General features: G+C 35.8%; 4 protein-coding genes across 5 annotated transcripts in view; 3 read left to right on the forward strand and 1 right to left on the reverse strand.

Moving 5' to 3' along the window:
* Positions 1–1,612: 1,612 nt before the first annotated feature.
* LOAG_08617 (hypothetical protein) lies at positions 1,613–4,089 on the forward strand. Its single transcript, XM_003144147.2, has 5 exons — positions 1,613–1,796; positions 2,411–2,540; positions 2,621–2,716; positions 2,878–2,949; positions 3,226–4,089. The coding sequence occupies exons 1-5, from the start codon at positions 1,777–1,779 to the stop codon at positions 3,469–3,471; spliced, it is 564 nt and encodes a 187-aa protein (XP_003144195.1). The 5' UTR covers positions 1,613–1,776; the 3' UTR covers positions 3,472–4,089.
* A 339-nt stretch (positions 4,090–4,428) lies between these two features.
* LOAG_08618 (MtN3/saliva family protein) lies at positions 4,429–6,003 on the forward strand (the record flags this gene model as incomplete). The annotated part of the gene is made up of 6 exons (XM_003144148.1): positions 4,429–4,506; positions 4,942–5,040; positions 5,192–5,278; positions 5,362–5,523; positions 5,612–5,731; positions 5,905–6,003. The coding sequence occupies 6 exons, from the start codon at positions 4,429–4,431 to the stop codon at positions 6,001–6,003; spliced, it is 645 nt and encodes a 214-aa protein (XP_003144196.1).
* A 437-nt stretch (positions 6,004–6,440) lies between these two features.
* LOAG_08619 lies at positions 6,441–8,143 on the reverse strand. Of its 2 annotated transcripts, XM_003144149.2 has the most exons (3): positions 7,878–8,143; positions 7,223–7,314; positions 6,441–6,890 (listed from the first exon to the last, which is right to left on the reverse strand). In XM_003144149.2, the coding sequence occupies exons 1-3, from the start codon at positions 8,100–8,102 to the stop codon at positions 6,755–6,757; spliced, it is 453 nt and encodes a 150-aa protein (XP_003144197.1). In that variant the 5' UTR covers positions 8,103–8,143; the 3' UTR covers positions 6,441–6,754. The 2 variants fall into 2 exon arrangements, with proteins under 2 accessions (XP_003144197.1, XP_020305150.1); XM_020447741.1 differs by having other exon boundaries at positions 6,441–7,314.
* Positions 8,144–9,180: 1,037 nt separating this feature from the next.
* Positions 9,181–12,183, forward strand: part of LOAG_18435 (ATP-dependent metalloprotease YME1L1) — a gene marked incomplete at its 3' end in the record, with an annotated part of 5,403 nt that continues 2,400 nt past the window's right edge. Inside the window, exons 1-8 of the mRNA XM_020451094.1 lie at positions 9,181–9,380; positions 9,673–9,777; positions 10,023–10,117; positions 10,592–10,675; positions 10,915–11,017; positions 11,312–11,415; positions 11,507–11,668; positions 11,950–12,031. Coding sequence (XP_020305151.1) covers positions 9,203–9,380; positions 9,673–9,777; positions 10,023–10,117; positions 10,592–10,675; positions 10,915–11,017; positions 11,312–11,415; positions 11,507–11,668; positions 11,950–12,031 — 913 coding nt within the window. The 5' untranslated portion in view covers positions 9,181–9,202. The remainder of the gene's footprint in view (positions 9,381–9,672; positions 9,778–10,022; positions 10,118–10,591; positions 10,676–10,914; positions 11,018–11,311; positions 11,416–11,506; positions 11,669–11,949; positions 12,032–12,183) is intronic.

Below are 12,183 nucleotides of genomic sequence, written 5' to 3' on the forward strand. Positions count from 1 at the left end.
AAATGACCGTTTCGATCCATATACTTCGGGATCACTTATATATGTATATCTTTAATATGTACATCTTCAGACAAGCACATCTGGTCTCATCGTTGTAAAGTATTACGCTTTCAACTTTCTTTTAAAAAAAGTGGAAAACTGTCCATATGGTCATCAGAACCAGTAATAGAAACGAGTGCACGCTGAAAATTCTGTATAAAGATTTTTTGTAAGATAACGACATTAATAATCCATCTGAAATTTGAACTACATAAACTTATTAATTTAACTGGTAACGGTGCTCCTCTAATAGCTTGAAGTTTGAAGGAATATTTCCTTTTTCGTCATGTTTCCACGTATCTCAGCCATTTCGAGATCTTGGTTCTTTTGTTCCGCTAGGAATTCTTTTTCCGTATGCAGTGTGAAGCATTAAAGACAGTTATAAAATGCAAACTTAACAGTGCAAACTATTTTGATAATTTCATGTTATTTAGCTCCGAAAAAAAAATTTAAACGGAACATATCGAGGATTCTCTCAATGTGATAGACTTCCATAATGGATGGTAAATACATATGTCACCACTGGTAGTAGTGATCGCAATATGGAAGGCATGACAAAACAGCTGAAAATGTGAACTATTGATAGTGCATAGTCAAGAGCACTGAAGAAATCTCAAATGGAAGAGTGTTTCATTTAGTCTTCCATCTGAAATGGAAGATTAAATGAAAAAAAAATACCGAACACCTTCACTTGTGTCGGTCATTTGCATTGTTCATTGACGGAGATTAACCATCATTCGCAGGAGAATATCACTGATGGTACTGTGTCTCGCCACAAATTTCAAACTCATAACGCTGGATAAAGTAATAGCAAAAGATTCAATAATAAAGGCGTAAAATTCGAGTTTTTTTCCCGAACATATGTAGGAGTGAGAAGAAAAACGGAAAGTGAAAGACCATTACAGCAAAAACACCAATGGGAATTTACAAAACGTATAATTTATCGTCTTTGAGTCTTACAAGAGTAAAACCTGTCTCATCTGTTACACGTACAGTAGGATGTGATTCCCATTCTTCTTAAATAAACTCTTTACTTCGCTTTCAACTTATCCATTGAACTAAAGTAGCAACAGCAACCAAGTTTTATTTTCCGATGGGAAAGTTTTCTGAAAATGAGCAAATAACCATTCTTGAAATTTCCAGCGAAGAAAACCGCCTCAAAAAATCTTCACTAACTGGATAATATATGCTGCATGAGTCATCGCTAGTCGGGAGATTGCTCGTACCATCACTTTCTTTACCAATACCGTTCTTAGACCAGTGTTCATGCTACACATTTTTTACATCTAAATTACTTACTGAACAGAGCAAATCAAAAAGCTGCTAAGCAATTTAAAAACTGCGCGAAATATCGTGACTTATTTAACGTTAACAGTGGTGCAAATCACACGTACGTATGCACAACACTCATGTAAATCCAAGGGATTAAGCAAAACAGACAGATATAAGCGGAACTTTACAACTCAATTCATAATTGCTACGAAAATTCAAAATCCCTTCTCACCTTAGTCACATTTTAACGGGCGTTGATGATACATTTACGACTTCCAAATATGAGCAGTGTTTTCAGGGAATTTTCCGGGACGGTTGGGAAAAGGAGGGACGTGGCGGGGTGAGGAGAGTTGTGCGAGTTGGCGAATAGTGTTTCCCGGTTAACGAGGTCGATTTCAGGTAATACTTGTATGATACACAAAGTTGCTTGTTGCCAATAATCCATCAATCTTCCTGTTTGATCGAATGGATGATCGTGAACCGTGGTAAGTAACTTTCTGCTTACGGTTATGTTACCTTTGTACTGAATAACTATCATTGTCTGTTTCTTGCTGACTAATATGACTTATACCCATTGTTTTCAAATTTCTGGTGCCGTAAGTAGTGGCTGTTTATTATCGCCTTCCATAGCCTCCAAGCGTTTTTTCTGTTGTAAATGCAAATATTACAGGTACAAATTAATTGTTTGTATTCTACTATCTACTATCAGTTAATATTCCACTGGTACTAAACTTTTTTTTTCTTTACACTTCCACCTTTTCTTGCCCCCGTTTATGTTTTTGTCAGAGTGTTGATTTCCTCGGACGTTACGATAGGTAAGGTTCGGGTGTAGCAGAATGCAACAAAATGGGATTCACAGAACTATTATTAGATCGTGTAGCAGATATCAGCAAGATATAGTCTGTAATAATAATTACTTGTATTATTTCATTCACACCTTACTAATAGTGCAAATTCATTTTCAACCAAAAAAAAAAAAAAAAAACCAAAAAACCGAGAAATTTATTTCTAAATTCATTTTAATTTTGATTTTTCTCATTTTTTCGAGGATTCATTTTGAAATTCATTGTGTAATCATTTTGTACTTAAAATTTTTCAGTCCCTACAGAATTGGAGATGATGTTGGTGGTGCATTTTCACTAGGTTTAGCTGGTGGATCTATATTTCACGCTCACAGTGGCTTCAGAAATTCCCCATGGGGACATAAACTTGTTGGCATCATGCGTGAGGTATTTTTTTTTAACCTTATTATTTGATCCTCATCAGTTGTTTCATCCCCTTCGTAGCTATATATCTTATTTGATTACAGGTACGTACGCGGTCACCAGTTGTTGGTGGACAGTTTGCAGCATGGGGCGGTTTATTTAGTGCGATTGATTGTAGCCTAGTAGCCATAAGAAAGAAGGTTCACAACTATTTCTCCTTCTACTTTCATCAGTTTTATCAAATTTGTTTCTATAGCTTTAAAGGATTTGTTCTCAAAAACTACTTTTACGGGAGGAAACAAGCTTTTTTTATTTATATCTCTTACATAGCATGTTTCAGTTATCTATGCAACTATTGCAGGAGGATATGCTCAATCCAATCGTATCTGGTGGTCTGACTGGCGCTCTATTGGCTGTACGGTCTGGCCCCATGGTTTGTATTTCTGAAACTTCAAAATCTTCATATTTTATTCATTCATTCTTGGATTACGACTATGTATTCCTTCAAAGTTTATCTAATTTATTAAAAGGCGAAATGATGAAGTCATCTGACTATCTATGTTATAAATTGGGGATATTTGTTTTTATTGTAATTAGGCCTTCATTGTTTCTTAGAGTAGGTTTACTAATTCACTCGACAGGTTTTTTTTAATGGTTGATTACAGGATTGTTCATGCGGCAAACTCGTAAAATGTAAAGCTCATTGCAGGTGATGATGGGTTCAGCAGCCGTTGGAGCGGTGATAGTGGGTATGATTGAAGTAGCGTCATTAGCAGTGGGTAAATTTGCTGGGATGGTTTTGGATCCGAATGCTATGCAACAACATGAGTTGGAAGATCCAACAGTTTTAAGTGCAAAGCAACAGCAAAAGCATGGAAGCGCTGGAAATAGCTCTACTTCTAGTGTTTCTGGAGATGCTTCTGCTGTGCCATTCTCATTAGCTCAGCCTTATTAAAATAACCTTGTTGAAACATCATTGTATTGGTATTACCAAGTTTACTACTGTCATGTTTCTGTTCGTTATTGCATAATCATCTACGTAGTTTAAAGCTACTTTATTTCAAAAAAAAGTTCTAATATGATGTTGATCAGTTCTCTTTGCTTCATACAAAGCAAGTCTTTGTGTTGCGCCATTCTAGGAAAGACATTCAATAATTTATGTGCATCCAATTACGGAACTGGTAGCACAGGAAAAGAAGTATGTATATTTTTACTCCTTAAACTTTTTGAAATGCATAAAATATCGTTATTTGGAAAGTGTGGGAACTATTTTTACCGTCTTTTTTCGGTTTCTGCGAACTAATTGTTTGATTACCTTTTATTATTTTGTCTTTTTGAGTGCAATGAAGTAGGTTTTGTTTTCCCCTTTTTCTTAATAATCCGTTGTGGGCATGTCAATAATTTAGCTGCTACCATTTACAAAATTTGATTTTTATGGTGGTGTTAGATAGCGAATCGTCTTTTAATTATTTCGTCAATAAATGCATACCATTGATCTTGTCGGGATTGGCGTAATTATGAAAGATCTGGACGTCAGTATGGATTGTATTTCACTGCATTATTCTTATTCTGCCTGCTGTCAAAGAAAGATTCAAAATTTTAGGATATTGATGAGGTCTTTGCTCTTGATTTAAAATTTCAAGAAATTTAATATTCTTTCTGGTCATTGCAATACTTTAGAACAGAATGAGTTGGTGTCGTTCTTTGGTTGATAATCTGTTTTGACATTACGTCTTTGTCAAATAATAAGTAATCACCAATGAAGACCTGTGCGGTGACCTTCATGATACGTACGTGTGGATGAAGTATTTATGTACGGCATCCATTTCATGATCCTTAATCTGTTCAAGATGATTTATAAAAGCATGGTGATATATGACCAAGCTGGTCAAATAAGAGTAACACAAAGGAAATGACATCAACAAATGCCGAGGACGCATTTCCAAGTCAGCTTTTGAGTTGGCTTAGCACATTTGCAATCGGAACTGCGGTGTGTCTTTTTTAACCGGTTTGGAGATATGCTGGCGTATAAGGGTATGTTCTTCACCATTTTCAAGTATTGCGAATTTGGCTTTGGCTTAATTGATGAAAGCGGAAAAAACAAGCAGCTCAAGTTGAAGCAATAGCTAGTTTATTCGGAACGAAACAAGCAGCTCAAGTTGAAGCAATAGCTATTTTTGATACGAAAGTGTATAGTGACGTCTGAAACTTTTGAATTCAGGGAAAAAAGTTATGTACTGCTTATGTGGATATGGGAAGTCTAATTAAAAATGCCTTAATCGTAACAATTTCAGAGATGTATTTGTCGCGAGTTTCTTATTTTTGTTAAAGTATGGGATTTCAGGATATAATACAAACTAATTGGGATTCGGAGGAAATGAAAGAGTCCAAATCTGATCACTACCTAATAATTAAATCATTTCAGTCTCAAGGGACAACAAATGGTATCAGTTCGGCCCCATTTCATACAGGTTTTCTTTCTGGACAGCTGTGGTTACAATATGGTCTCCTAAGGCATGACAAGGTATTTGTTCAACGTCAAAACTTTTTAGGATGTTTCCTGCTTAGCAACAAAGAGTGCAGTCCCCCAAACGATTTTTTGTTGAAGGATCAAATTATTTGCATGAACTTAAGTGTAAAGTGGTGAGTCTCAGTGAATATGACTTACGTTTCAGGCTGTAATATGTGTCAATTCGGTGGCTGCATTGCTGTATTCATTATATATTTTTTATTATTTCATTATGGCACCGTATGTTACAAAGGTTGGTAACTGTTGGTAACATTGACTACCTTGAGGGACAAAGTCCAGGAATTTTGATTTTAGATGTGATGTTATCAGTTACAGAGCCGCTGCATCAGATTAATTTTTATGGAAATGATATTTCTCATGAGTGCATATTATTATATCCATTACTATGGCTTACCAGTGGAAGTGATCCATTCACGTTTGGGAATGTGTTGTGTGATATTCAATGTACTTACCGCTGCCGCTCCTTTGGAAGCTTTGGTAAGCGAGATGATGTTTCATACTTCTTTATTCCGGGAAAAACTTCGAGGATTCCTTCAAGATCAATTCTGAAATTCATGAGTTCCAGCGTGAAGTTCTTCGTACGCGTTGTACAGAAACAATGCCGTTGCCCCTTTGTTGTCTGACACTTCTTGTGACAGCGGAATGGTTGCTGTATGGAATTCTTATTGATGATATCTACATAAAGGTATTTTTCCGCATTTAATATGTTTAAGTTATCTCTTCCGTCAATCATTGCCTAAAAGGCAGCGACGTCAAATGGGAGCAAAAAGTCGTCTGTCATGTATACAGTGCTGTATGAAATTAGGCTTGAAATTCTCTGAGAGTTCTAAGACGGTCCAGCAAGGAGATACGTTTCAGGTGCCAAACGCTATTGCATCAGCGATTGCGGTTGTCCAATTACTACCGTTTCTTTACTTTCCCAGGAATAAGAAAATAACTGCAATCATTATTCCGTGAAGCACACTGCATACGAACAAAACTTGGTTTATTGTCTCGTTAAATATTCCAAGAAGTAATGCGGAAATTAAAATCGTTTAGACTCATATGCTTGTTCTCATATGCTTGTCGTATTGGTTTTACTGGCACTCACTTTTCAAGGTAGACTTTTCTATATTAAGAATCCAACGAATTATCTTAGGAAATATCTGATATAATATCTAAGCCTTAGGTACGTACTACTTTGGCTCCGATTCGCAACATCGTTAAAACTTATGCCTTTCACAGCATTGGTTTCTCTTGTTTCGACATGTCGAAGTTCACCTGATACTTCCATTATCTTTTTTAAAAATCATTTTCATTCACACCTGCATAACGTCTCATGACATCCCAGGGCAGAAACCATATATATATAAAATTCTTCCCTATTAATTTGCTTTTTCTCTATAACTATACATGTTTTTATTTATTTAGTTCGATATGCTGATAAGCATTCATACTGTACGTTTTATTTTGTGTGAAGAAACGCATACATTACTGTAGCTTCATTTCTCAGACAGCATCAATTTTAACGTAAAGTTGAGGTATGCAATCAGTAATCTCAAGACAGGTGGATACAAAAGAAAGTCTGGGAAAGAAATCCGCATTCTCCCGGTTTAAATTATTCCACAACTGTATTTATTTTGAGATTGTCGGTACGTAAACACAACTCAAAAGAGCAGGAAAACAGAGCAATAACAAAATAAGAAAGTAAAAAATTGCAACGTAAGCCTTAGATAGGTTTGATCTTGAAATGCATACCAATTAACGAGAAAACCAAACATTTGAGATCTTGTACGAGATAGTAAAAGGATCTCAGTCCTTCTGGATCCCTGCTTTTATTTACGTCTGCAGCAGAACCAATTTTGCTGAAACACATTATTATACGGCCCAGTAGTTTTCTATTAGTTAGATCTGATCTTCTGCAAGACAGATCGACAGATTGAAGAGTCCAGGGTCATTCGTTTAGCATTTCACCAATCGAATCATGTTCCCTCTTGTGCGCTACCACGACGAAAAAGAAACCTCCTTGAAGTATACAGCCTTATGTTTCGAGTAAATTCAACACACAATTTTCGTAATCGAATCCTATTCAGTTTTGAAACATTAACACAAGATTTCCGCCGTATTTCATATGTCGGCAATTAAACTTCTATGACCGAAACAACAGCAGAGTATTGGCGAACGTAAAAAATGTCACCTTGTAGTGAAAGATATGTGTTCGTCATTATGAAGGATTTCCAGTTCCTGTCTACCAATGCGATCTGGTTCCGGCCAAGTTGCGTCATCTTCCTATAATAATTACTTCAAATACCAAACATGAAGAACGGAAAATTTCGGGTACCTAACAGTTCTCAAAAACAATAGTTTTCACTGCATATCAACACAGAACAGGAAAATCACCATAACAAGAAACAGTTGCAGATTAAAGTCATGTAAGATTCTGCTCAATTGAATCCTTTTTATTTAATTTTGCAGTTAATGTTAGGACAAAAAAGTGTCCCGTGAAGAAAATCGCAACTTGAACTATATATATGCCGCGAGTCGAATGGCTTGAAATTTTCATAACACAGTGAAAAGAATGGGGGGAACTAAGCGACAGTTCAAACTTAAAAGTAAAAAACAGGTTGCAAACAACCAAAAACTCCAACCATGCAATACAATATGGAATCTGCAATGTGTGGTGTAAGAATTTTGGATAATACACCAGGTGAAAAGCATGAGAAAGATGAAGTTGTTGAAATCATCATGTTCAGTGATAAACAATGAGCAGAAGCTTGAAATAACTACAAATACATGACGCATGTCGGAAGTGTGCTGTTAAGGGCAAGCAGATAATATGGGACTTAGCATACCTGCATGATTTCCGAGTCATCGATAATACGCTTTAGTTCTTCGATGACAATTTTACCAACATATGCTTCCTTCCGTATCAACGTGTCATTCTTGTACTGACTATTGTTTGCATACCGCATCTTGCCATCCGGACGGAATTCGAATTCTAAGAATTCATGACCAAACTTTCCCTTATGGCCAACGTAGTAGCGCAAATAGAAATCATTCACATTATTTCCTGACATCCTAAAACATATTCTTTAGATACTGCCAAGTGTAGTCCAACCCAGCATGCAACCAGCCATGCAACCGCATGCAACCTTCACAGCCGCTCTCAATGAAAATCGACGTACCGCTGAGCTGGGAGCACGATGAAATGGTAAAAGTGGGTAGGACAAAGAATAGAAGTATGAGTGGGATGGGACTAAGATAGCATTGTCAGGTACAGATGATCAAGAGGGTCAGATGCTGTGTAGATGAATTAAGTTTGACCCTTAAACCTCGACGGAATTCAATTGTCGAACTGGAAGAGAATCTGTTCTGTGGATGGGACGGTGTTTTTACAGCGGAATGGCAACAGGTAGTGTACAGGTTTGCATTTGCATTAGAAGTACGGTTTGGGAGGAGTATGGGAATAGGAGAAAATATCTGGGATCGTTAAAGGATGCATATCACCATGAGTTGGTTGCACGGGCAGAACTTGGTTTCATAATCGATAGTAGTGTAGAATAACATGACACTAGAGGTTGCCAGAGAGGGAACTTTTCATTGAATTTTCTTTGGTCAGGCTTTGTCGTCCAGCTAAATTTTTTCATATTTTTTCTTAGATTGCATACGAGTGGTTACGTTTAACAATGTTAGGTACGGTTGTTTCTAGAAGTGAAGCGGTCGGTATATCTGACAACATCATTAGATTAGTATATTCAAAATCTCTCATTATGGTTATCTATTGGTCTATTTGCGTACCCATTAATATTGCCGATGTTTAAAATAGAAAAACTTTTGTTTTGACTTGAAGCAAGAAATTTGTAAAGCTTTTATTATTATTTCTTACTTAGTTACATATCTGATAATGATAATAGAACAAGTAGGAGGTACGAAACTAGTACGTTGGTTGGAAGTAATTCATATTCTAAGTTTAGAAAGAGCCGATGCCGATAGAAGATTTCTGTAAGGTTTCTGTAGGATATTTTGTGGACTCTTCTGTGAGACTTATACTTAAGTAAATATCAATATTTTTGTGACTATTGATGCCTGCTATTACAAATGTTTGTGACAGATTACTGTCAACAAACGTCTCTGTTAACAGTTCTTATCATTTTCCAGTTTTCGAGATAATACTACTATGACCACATTACTGGTTTCAACTTCACTGGCTACACAGATCCAGAATATACGTTTTCCGTCAGTAAATAACATAAGGAATGAACTGAATTCAGGAGGATGTCCTCCTCTTTGTAAACTTGCCTATATGCGATGTTTCAACTCACTCAGTGAATCCATACTTCGAGTTCTCCTTCGCGGTATTTATTTTAGATATTAAAGGATGTTCAAAACGAACATTAAAGGATATTCGTTTTTCTTTTGTTCTGTTTTTTTAATGCCTGTGTTCGGCTTCACAAAGCATTTCTAATAACTGTCTTATTACCCGTCTTGATGCAACAGAAATTTATCCACTCTTTGGAGAAAAATCTTCGAATTCAAAGACGAAAACAAATGCTAACACCGGCAGAAATTTCTTTGAAGTCTTCTTATACGAAACAGGTGCAGTTCATATATCCTTTTCATTCTTTGATGAACCAAATAATGTTTCAGAAAATCGAATGTGCGCATTGCAGTGTAAACAGCGAAAGTCAGTAGTAACATTAAGGTTCGACAGTTCACTGAATCTGATTTATTATCCATCGAGGTCACAGTTCCGTTAGTTTTTTTTCTTTTTTTTTCTAGACATTAAATGGACTTCTAAACGTTCCACTCGTCTAATTTTTTCTACTGTATGAGTAGGCTACTTGTTGCTGTGGATAAAAAAACCATGTTACAGTAGCATGATTTCATAAAATAAAACTTAACACTGCAGAGTGCTTCACTGTTCACTAAACAAGGCTGATATAATGAGTTCTGTTGAAATTTATGAAATTGTTGTTGTAACAGTTGGTATTTCCCAGATATACAGAGACGAGGTTTTCGGACGCAGCGATTGGAAAAAGTAGAGAAACCAAAGAAAGGATTTTTTGCAATTTTGGGCATCAACACAATCGAAGTTTGTTCCACTTCTTTCATTTTTTTGAGTTGTGATTTTTCTCCTGAGAAAAAGTGCCATAAAGTGATTTTTTTTCTCTGCTTTTAAGCGCTCTTTGGATGCAACTTTTTTTGCATGCAAATTTGTCGGAATCGGCTGAATATATTATGATTAAAAAATAAGTTACTGAGAATAGAGCTTAATTTCTAGCTACAAAAGGAAGAGCTGTTTCTGAAATGGTGTATTACTATTTCTTCAATGACTTTGCTTTTAGTATCCAGCAGACGATTACGAGGCGGAAGGAGGGGTGGGTACTTCAGAACTTCTTGAATATAGGCCGATATCTAGTGATCAAAAACTACTGTGAATTTTTTCATAGTGTATTTTATGAGAAGAAATTACAATATAGTAATTTATATTTATTTTTGCTGTTACAAATAAGAGAGATTGGTCTACATTTACTCTGTGGATTTATTATAACAAATCTCTTTTTAGAGTGTTCGACGAAAAGGCCCGCAAACAAAAGCTTTTCGCGAAAAACTAAAGACAGTATCTGATAATGATAGGAAGGGTTTTCTGGTATGACGATTTCGAAGCTCAAGATTTTGAATCATTTTTCATATTATTTTGAAAATTTTCTGGTTTTCTAAGCTGTTTAGAACATAATTGTTGTTGTTGCAGAGAACTGATTCTTATTAGAAACACTTCAGTGTTTCTTCGTTCCGTCTTTGAACTTGTTTTAGAAACTTAAATAAAGTAGATTACACTTAAAATAAAGTAGATTACAGTTTAAAATATCTGCCTATATATTATTACAGGAAGGGTATATGGCTGCTTTGGATTACTCAAACGAACAGAAACAGAAGAGATCATTAGTCCGGACAGTTCTTTTTTCGGCTACGGTAGTTGGATTGGGAATTTGTAAGTTTTAGAGTCAGATATCTGAGTCTTATTTTCTTCATTCTGTAATAGATGGATAAATTCAATTGCTCTCATTGTATCCATTTTTTCCGTTAGAATTTGCGATTTTCTAAAGTAACTTGTACTTTTTATTCTTCGGTAATTGAAGTGCCGCAATTGTCAGATCTTCACATTCAACCATCATTTCATTTTACATTTTCCTGCCGAATGCGAGTTCTTACCTCTTGTTTTCTGTTTTTTCTGATAATTTATGGTTTTATGACAAGCCACATAAATTTCAAAATGATTTTCCAGACATTATTTTCAAGTCATTTGGTATTCCACAGACATCTCTTTTCACTTCGGTGGAAGAAGTTGATCCAGAAGTCATCGGTGTTACGTTCAAAGACGTTCGCGGTGTAAATATACTTATCTTCTGCAGTTTACATTTTTTATTCCTTATTTACTGCTCTCCTGCATTTTTATATATGCAGTAACTGGAACCTTTAGACCGATGAAGCGAAAAACGAATTACGTGGAATTGTATCATATCTCCGGGATCCAGAGCGATATACACAGCTGGGTGCACGTCTTCCAAAAGGTGTGCTTTTGGTCGGTCCCCCTGGAACAGGCAAAACACTTCTGGCGAAAGCAATTGCTGGTGAAGCTCAGGTAACGACATTTACAAAGTTATCTGCGGTTAAAACTGGTAAATTAAGACATGCATAAGTGTTGAGCGAATGTCGCAGAATCCTTTTGTAGTTTTATTAATATTTCTGTTTCTAAATATGTATTTTAAAATTGTCTTCTTCCAATTGCATTATTTTTTTAATAACATATCAAGATTTTAAGTTGTCTCAGTGGATATTCAAAAATCCTTTGATTTCAGCAGCTTATGTTCTAGAACTTCTGCGACATAATTTTTCTGGAGTCGCTTGTTAAGTCGATTTTAGGTACCTTTTTTTCAAGCTTCGGGCTCTGAATTTGATGAATTATTTGTTGGACAAGGAGCACGTCGCGTAAGAGATCTTTTTGGTAAGATAATTAGAAAAGTTTATAGATAGGGTAGAATTGCGTGTTTTATGCCACAGGCGTTTCTTAATGGGGAAATATGACAAAATTTTGATGAAAGCACAAGCTTGGAGTTGCTGCTGCAACCTTTTGGAATATGAATGTAAATATATATA

The sequence above is a fragment of the Loa loa genome (genome assembly GCF_000183805.2).
Source record: "Loa loa unplaced genomic scaffold supercont3.312, whole genome shotgun sequence".
Taxonomy (NCBI): Eukaryota; Metazoa; Nematoda; class Chromadorea; order Rhabditida; family Onchocercidae; genus Loa; species Loa loa.

Bases quoted from the DNA above. Each gene is read 5' to 3' on its own strand.
- LOAG_08617 (XM_003144147.2), top strand. From the start codon at position 1,777: ATGGATGATCGTGAACCGTG. The intron at 1,797-2,410 runs GTAAGTAACTTT...AAAATTTTTCAG, and splicing joins ATGGATGATCGTGAACCGTG to TCCCTACAGAATTGGAGATG. The intron at 2,950-3,225 runs GTTTGTATTTCT...AGCTCATTGCAG, and splicing joins CTGTACGGTCTGGCCCCATG to GTGATGATGGGTTCAGCAGC.
- LOAG_08619 (XM_003144149.2), bottom strand. From the start codon at position 8,102: ATGTCAGGAAATAATGTGAATGATTTCTATTTGCGCTACTACGTTGGC. The intron at 7,315-7,877 runs GTATGCTAAGTC...TAATTATTATAG, and splicing joins ATGACTCGGAAATCATGCAG to GAAGATGACGCAACTTGGCC. The intron at 6,891-7,222 runs GTGACATTTTTT...AATGTGTTTCAG, and splicing joins CACATATCTTTCACTACAAG to CAAAATTGGTTCTGCTGCAG.